At 41.1% G+C, this 7925-nt stretch overlaps 1 protein-coding gene across 2 annotated transcripts; it reads left to right on the top strand.

The window, feature by feature from the left end:
* Positions 1–315: 315 nt before the first annotated feature.
* Positions 316–4886, top strand: isl1 (ISL LIM homeobox 1). 2 transcript variants are annotated; one of them, XM_038295208.1, is made up of 6 exons: positions 316–512; positions 800–989; positions 1738–1997; positions 2817–3100; positions 3275–3442; positions 4157–4886. In XM_038295208.1, exons 1-6 carry the CDS (start codon positions 485–487, stop codon positions 4271–4273), a joined length of 1047 nt encoding a protein of 348 aa, XP_038151136.1. In that variant the 5' UTR covers positions 316–484; the 3' UTR covers positions 4274–4886. The 2 variants fall into 2 exon arrangements, with proteins under 2 accessions (XP_038151136.1, XP_038151135.1); XM_038295207.1 differs by having other exon boundaries at positions 318–512; positions 2814–3100.
* The last annotated feature ends 3039 nt before the right edge of the window (positions 4887–7925 follow it).

Genomic DNA, 7925 nt, shown 5'->3' with positions numbered 1-7925 from the left:
GTTATTCTCCAGTGGTCAATATACAGAAGACATTTATTTAAAATTGATTAAAAATAGATTATGTATTTCATGTTTTCATTAAATATGCATCCATGTTAGAACAATAAAAATATGCAAAAAAACAGAAAATGTAGATCAATACATAAAAGCAAACCAAAGATAAAAACCTTTTGCTGCAGCAGCAGGCCTACCAGTGTGTGTGTGTGTGTGTGTGTGTGTGTGTGTGTGTGTCGGACAGGGTCTGCAGAGCCAATCCGCTACTCACGCAGATGACGTGCTGATGTCCAACGTCAGCCCAGCCGCTTGCCAGGATCAGGGCTCCACGCACACACGCGCACACACACACCGGTGGGAAACATACACACACTTCCTCTCCGAGGCTGGACAGCATCGCTCCTGGCCCCGGCAGCGGAGCTCAGATCCAGGCTTCCAGGCGCCGCAGCCCGCTGTGAAAGTGGACTTTACATCGCCTTACTTTTTCGCCATGGGAGACATGGGGGATCCTCCGAAAAGTAAGACACTTGTTTGGGGTCGAGATGCGATCCTGGTTTCACTGTCGTTGCAACTTTGGACTTTGTCATATTTTTAATGAGAACACTTTTTCTTGGCCTTTTGCATCGCAGTTTTTTCTCTTATATAATTTAAAGCAAATAAATTCCTGTTTTTGATCAAATAAGTTATTATTATTAATATTAAAAAGAACAATAATAATTAAAACGAGCATAATGATGATAATCATATGATTCTAATAATCTGGAGCAGCTTTTGATGGATCCTCCTTCTGCATCTCTTCTTTCAGAGAAGCGACTGGTGTCTCTTTGCGTGGGCTGCGGGAACCAGATCCACGACCAATACATCTTGCGGGTTTCCCCGGACTTGGAGTGGCATGCAGCTTGTCTCAAGTGCGCCGAGTGCAGTCAGTACCTGGACGAGTCATGCACTTGCTTCGTCAGGGATGGGAAGACTTATTGTAAACGGGATTACATCAGGTAGGACGGCCGGGACGGGATGGGACGCCTTTTGATGCCGCAGGAACTGGAGCAGCTCGGTGATTGGAATTATTGTGTTGCTGTTTTTTTTTTTTCTTTAAAAAAAAAAAAAAAATTATAATAATAACATTTTTACAAGAACAACAGAGATTATTTGCATCATGTGGAGTTCTGGTTTCACTGCCTCCAAAAATAAGATTTTGTTTGTTTCCAACAAGAAACCCCAAAACAAAACAAACCAAAAAAACTCCAAAACAAGAAAAAAACAAAAACAAAAAAAACTTGATGGACATCTAAAAAAGTGCAGCAAGTTATTCATCATATTCAGCTTTGGAAGTTGCATTTGAAGATAAGAAATTGACAATTATCGGAACATCAAGAAACTGCGTAAAATCATATAAATTATATATATATTTATATATATATATATATATATTTATATATATATATAATTTATTTATATATATATATATATATATATATATATATATATATATATATATATATATATATATATATATATATATATATATATATATATATATATATATATATATATAAATGATAATATACATATATATTTATGTGTGATTGATAGATATGAAGAGGCCTTAATAGTTATAATTAAAATAAATTAAAATATAATAAAAAATATAAACTTTTAATCAAGGTAATAATAATATAACACTAATATGAAGTGTTGCTTTGTGTCAGTTAATAAAGGTGTGTGTGTGTGTGTGTCCCGCAGGTTATACGGGATTAAATGCGCTAAATGCAATATCGGCTTCAGCAAGAATGACTTCGTCATGAGGGCTCGCTCCAAAGTCTACCACATCGAATGTTTTCGCTGCGTGGCCTGCAGCCGGCAGCTCATCCCGGGAGACGAGTTCGCCCTGCGGGAGGACGGCTTGTTCTGCCGCGCTGACCATGATGTGGTGGAACGGGCCAGCCTGGGCAGCGGAGACCCGCTCAGCCCCCTGCATCCGGCCAGACCGCTGCAGATGGCAGGTAGAGTCCCGAGGGGGGGGCATGGACACAGAGGGGCACCATCTGATCATCTGAAGGGTTTCTTTGCTTTTTTTTTTTTTTGCTTAAAAAAAAAAGAAAAAAGAAGAAAAAAAACAAAACTTTTTTATGGGCAGTTTAATTCCGCTTCTATCAGCTTTGCCCTGATTTTCGGGTGCGCACTGGGAAGGATCGGTTAGTGTAGGGTGGGGGGATGGGGGTTACCTCACGCTGTCCAGGTTTGATGTATAGCCTACCCATTGTGACCTGGTTAAGGGTCCTTCATTTCCCGTGAAGCTTTCTCAGACACGTGGATTTGTTCTCCTTGTGCGCAGCGCTGCGTAATGCGGGTTTGCTGCGGGACTTCTGCTCCCCGGGTCTGTTTATTTATACAGACCACCGTCTGTCCAGCCAGGGTGGGTAGATTAGATAAAGCGGACCCCGCTCTGCAGCAGGTTATCACTGCTGGGGGAGGATGAAGCTCCTGGACTCTGGCTGCTTGCAATGCGTTTTCAATTGGTTGGTAATAGACCCGAAATATAAACAACAAATAGCTAAACCGGCTACCTACTTTTGTTTTATTTTAAAGCAAATAAATGTGCGGGCTAAACTCCAATAAACCGAATATGAAAACATGCTTTAAAAAATGTTAATACAATAAAAATTAAATAAAATAAAAAAAAAATACAAACCAGAAGGTTGAAAAATAGCTGAAACTTTAAAATCTAATTATAATGTGTAAACTATTATGCCAGCGTCTGGATTTCCATCAGAGCAGCAGCTCATGGTGCCGCTCTCTCATCCATGTCCCCCAAACAGCAGAACCAATCTCGGCGCGGCAGCCCGCTCTCCGACCCCACGTCCACAAACAGCCGGAGAAGACCACCCGGGTCCGGACTGTTCTGAACGAGAAGCAGCTGCACACGCTGCGGACCTGTTATAACGCCAACCCGAGGCCCGACGCGCTGATGAAGGAGCAGCTGGTGGAGATGACCGGCCTCAGCCCGCGGGTGATCCGCGTCTGGTTCCAGAACAAGCGCTGCAAGGATAAGAAGAAGAGCCTGCTGATGAAGCAGCTGCAGCAGCAGCAACCCAACGACAAGACGGTGAGAGCGGCTCACAGAGCCTTCTTGTCTGCTCAACTTTTTAAAAAAAGTTCATCGTTTTATTATTCGGTTTGTTTTGGATAAATTTCCCCATGCACGCGCCTACGCGCGCACGCACAAACTCAAGATGATGCAGGGGAGAGTAATCGCTGCCCCCTTCTCTCCTGTGTGCAGAACATCCAGGGAATGACGGGCACCCCGATGGTCGCGGCCAGCCCGGAGCGACACGACGGCGGCATCCAGGCCAACCCGGTGGAGGTGCAGAGCTACCAGCCGCCCTGGAAGGTCCTCAGTGACTTCGCCCTGCAGAGCGACATCGACCAGCCGGCCTTCCAACAACTGGTTCGTTTGTTTCTGGTTATTCTAAGAAGAATTAAAAAAAGTTCTAAATGTGGGGCAATAATTTTAAGCTTCTACATATTTTGTTTTATTTTTTATTTAACGCGTTATTTTATTATTGTTGACGGTGTTTGCATTTTAAAAAGCAGCAAAATTCACCTAAATTAATTTAAATTTTCCCCAAAATTTCCGCTGCTGCTCTAAAAAGTTTTTTTCTGTGTTTTTGCATCCGCTGTCAGATATTCTACTTGTTTTAAATCTATTCCGGCGCAGGATGAGAGAATCATTTCAGATCTTAATCCCATATGAGGTTTAATCCGCATTTAGTTCCGGTTCTATGTGACCCGAGCAGAACTTTTTCTGGGTTTCTCTTTTTTATTTCTGTTGATTTTTATTTAAAAGCGAATGTTCCTTTGGATCCGAACTGGATCTGGATTCTGTTCACCATTCAAACAGTTTTTAATTGCGCCCATTGGACACACGTTTGGGATGATTTGGTCCAGTTAATATAATTTTTTTGTAATTTGACCTTTTTTAGGGAATGGTGTTGCCCTAAAGCCGACTTTAAACGGAAGAGTTTTTGTTGAAAATAAATAAGTTTTTAGATTTTTTTCTGCCATCTTGCATAGGTCCATTACGCGCAGGTTGGCTCTAGAAGCGGGTGTTCGGGTTGGGTTCTGGTTCTGTGTATGACCGCCTCTCTGATGCGTCCTGCAGGTCAGCTTCTCAGAGGGAGGACCAGGTTCGAACTCAACAGGCAGCGAGGTAGCATCCATGTCCTCCCAGCTTCCCGACACGCCGAACAGCATGGTGTCCAGCCCCATCGAGGCATGAGGAGCGCCTGAACACACAGCCCACCCACCCACCCCCCGTCATCCCATCCCTCCTGACTGGGTGTAGGCTACTTTCACACTGTGAAGACAATCATGGGATTTACTGCAGCCACCCATCCGGGGTTCTATTCGGACGGACCTGCTGAGCGCAGCTCTCAGATGCCAAAAGGAGGAGAGGAAAGGAGCGGACCCTGCTGGGAGCGCATCTCCATCACGTAGGCCTACTTTCGATACGCTCAGCTTTCAAAAAACTAAACGATGGTGTTTTTTTTATTTTTATTGGTTGACCCTCATCATATAAACCCACCAGATCATCTGGATCTATCTGATCTGTTCATCTGACTGAGGCCAGAGGCTTTTCAAACCAGCTTTACCTCCACTTTGCCACAGCCGCTGTGGGACATTTGGGAGTTGGCCTATAGTGTCCGTCCAACAATAGGCGATTTCTTTTTCTTTTTCTTTCCCAAAGACATGTAAATTATTCAGTTAGTTCTCTGCAAGAAATTGTATTGTTTGTTCCCGTTCAACAGAATTATTTATTATTTATTGCTGAAAGAATTTTGCCACCTTTTATGTAACTTTCGTAAAAGAAGTAAAACAGAAACAAAGAGAAATTGGTCTGTTGAATTAAGTTCATATTTCCGGTTTTTTTTTTTTTTTGCTATATTAAATATAAAAAAACAAACAAAAATACGATTTTTTTTTTTAATAATGGGTCTGAGGTTAAACTTTACTGCTAAATTATTTCTCTATTTCTTCATATTTCATATGAACTGAACGGGTCAGAGTTCTGATTGTTGGTGTTCTCAGATCAGCCGCAGGATTCTGATGCTTTAGAGCAAATATTGTTTTATTTTATCACTCAGGCAGATCAGTTCAGCATTTATGAACCTTTTCAAGGTTTTGCCTCTTAGATGAATCTATAAGGAGCATCAGAGACGCGCTTATTTCTCCTTTAGAAGCGCGGGTTGAATTAAATGAGCTTCAAATACTTTCTAAAAGGTGGAAGAGGTGAAGCTTCATGGAAAGTGTCGTTACTCGGTTGAATGTCGCTCAGAACATTTTCATACCGACATGCAGAGCCTCATGTTGGACATCAGCAGCTTCTAATGATGGAGATTTATTTTTTTCAAACCCTTTTAGTGAAATCATAAAGTTATTCCTGTTGGTTTGATGAAAATATTTAAAAGGATTAGTTTCCTCTGGGAGAATGAGAGAGAAGCCTGATTATTCATAAAGGAAATTTATCTGATTCCAGAATATTTCCTTTAATTAAGCTCTTTATATTTACCTTAAACCTTCTGCTCCAGCGTTTTAACTTTGTCACAGAAACATTAATTAATTTATTCATTTTTTTTTTTTTGCTGTAATGAGATGAGCCATCCTTTCTGGATTTACACTCCACAGTTTCCAGGGTTTATTTTCACAAGTTTCAAACTGAGCTGCCTGAAGGTTTTTGGTTCAAAGGGCTTCAATGCATGAGGAGAAACCAAATGATCTCTGTCTCCCTGGGAATGTTCTGTTGGACCTTGTAGATTGATCTGGATCTGGGTCATAACTCAGATGGCCACCAAAGGTTGCTTGTCAAGCAAATGCAAACATCAGATGGAGCAGCTCCACAGGGAGCTGCAGTATGAAGCAGGATCTATGAGGTCTGAGGTTTACCTTAATTCACAGAACACCTGTCCTGCTGCACAGCAACCCAACCTGCTGTCAATTTTTAAAATATCAGATGAGAGTGTGTCACATTTAGCTGTAAAACTCTTAGTTAAAATCAGTCATTTATTTATTAATGTAGTTTTTTTTAATTGTCTTTATTTACATATGAATAATTTTATCTATTTATGCATTCAGTTTGTTCTAAGTTGCATTAAAAACTAGCCCTCTGTGCAGGTTATCCCGTTCGACCTAATAATACCAACAATTTAAATATGAAGGGGTGAAAAAATTACAAATGGCTCAAATGAAACAAATGGCATCGATTAATTCATCTGTTTATTTAAAGCTGGGGGAAATAGTTCAGCTCAGTTTTCTGCACATTATGATCAAAGTAAGACAAACTGAAGGCGAGTGAAGGGGTGTCTGTGTTTGTCTGTGTGTAGTTATGGACCTAGAGATGGTGTGTTCATGTACAGCCTGCTAATCTTGGCTTTACCTGCGGTCCTTACGTTAGAATTAAGTATTATTACTTTCTAGAAAGTGTCAGAAATGACAGCGGTGTTGGATGCAGGAGTTTGTTCTGTAACCGTGGGGTTGGATGTTCAAGCCCCAGTTCTGGCTTTCAATGCCATTACAACGATTAACTAACATTAATCAAAGTTACCAATTTGTATTGGTTTGCTCTTTCACCAATATAGATTAGTTGTTTTAGCCAAAAGATTGGCTGGACACAGAAGAACCAAGATTGGTAAAGTTCAACCAATTTCTTGCTTGTATTGACCAATCAGTTTCTAGGTTGAAGTACAGTTGAAGCTCTGGAGGTTCAAATATCAATTAGGAGAAAACGTTATATTCCAGACATGGATGTCACAGTTGTGCTCTGACAGAAGGTCCAATTCATTTTCATCATGAGACTCAGAGCTTTTGGATCCAGGTAGAGAGAATGTGATGCTTTAAAGCCCCGAGCTTTGCAGAGCGATGAGGCCCTTAAAGGACCAGATGGGTCCCTTTTTTAAAGGTACAGAGAATATGGAGAACAGGGATGTTTTCCCGCCTGGAGCAGAGAAGTTTCTCCATTCTGTTGCTATGTTTGGGGATGGATGTTCTTCTGGGTAAAATATGTTGGAGAGCAGGAGGTGACCTGGAAACTTTCTGATGCTTTCCTGGGATATCCAACCTTCTGTTGCATGGAAACCCACTGATACCAGCTGAAGACGTCCAGTTCTCTGGTCTGCAATCCTGCCTTTGGTTTGTTGTTGCTCTGCAGCCATAGCTCCAGATGCTCTGAGGGATCAGAAAGGAGCAGCGGCAGTGAAACATGGTGTAAAAATACATTTTTTGGAGTAAAATCATGTTGTTCTGAACACTAATGTATTTGAGCTCATGGCAGGCGTCCTTCTGGACCTCAGACCCCAAAGCCTTTTGGTGAAGCTGCTGCTCTTACTGTCTCTAGAGCAGCAACCGGGGGATGCAGAGGATAATGGTGGCGGATGTGGAGGATGATTTTTGATTCTCTGGGAGCTCTGTGGGAAATAAAGGGATCAGATTTTATTCCTGATGTGGACAAAGAAGCTGGAAACTGCAAAAGATGCTTCAAAAAAACACAAATTAACAAGTAGCTAGACCATAGTCACATCATCATCATCTGAAAAAACATCCTCATCTCTTACAGGCAACAGTTTTTTTTATTTTCCAATTAAATGAAAACCTATTTCTGGTGATTATTTCAACTTTTTAACAGTTTTACAAAATAAATGAGTAATGGAGGAAACTGGAAAAGAAGTTTTATGAGAAGCTGGATCTCTGCTGCATTGCTGGTTGAAATGAAATGTGCATCAAATTTGGGTTTTAAGACAAAGTTTCTGTTTGTTTTTAGCTGCTTAGAAATGTAAAAAAAAAAAAATGGATTCTGAAACACGATTGTCTGTTTTAAGATGATCTTAATTTTCTCCACTAATCCCGCTCTGAAAGACAAGATGGAGCCATCTCCATCA

The sequence above is a fragment of the Cyprinodon tularosa genome, unplaced genomic scaffold (genome assembly GCF_016077235.1).
Source record: "Cyprinodon tularosa strain WSP-4 unplaced genomic scaffold, ASM1607723v1 ctg351, whole genome shotgun sequence".
NCBI classification, from domain to species: domain Eukaryota; kingdom Metazoa; phylum Chordata; class Actinopteri; order Cyprinodontiformes; family Cyprinodontidae; genus Cyprinodon; species Cyprinodon tularosa.
This window is presented reverse-complemented; position numbering and strand designations above follow the sequence as displayed.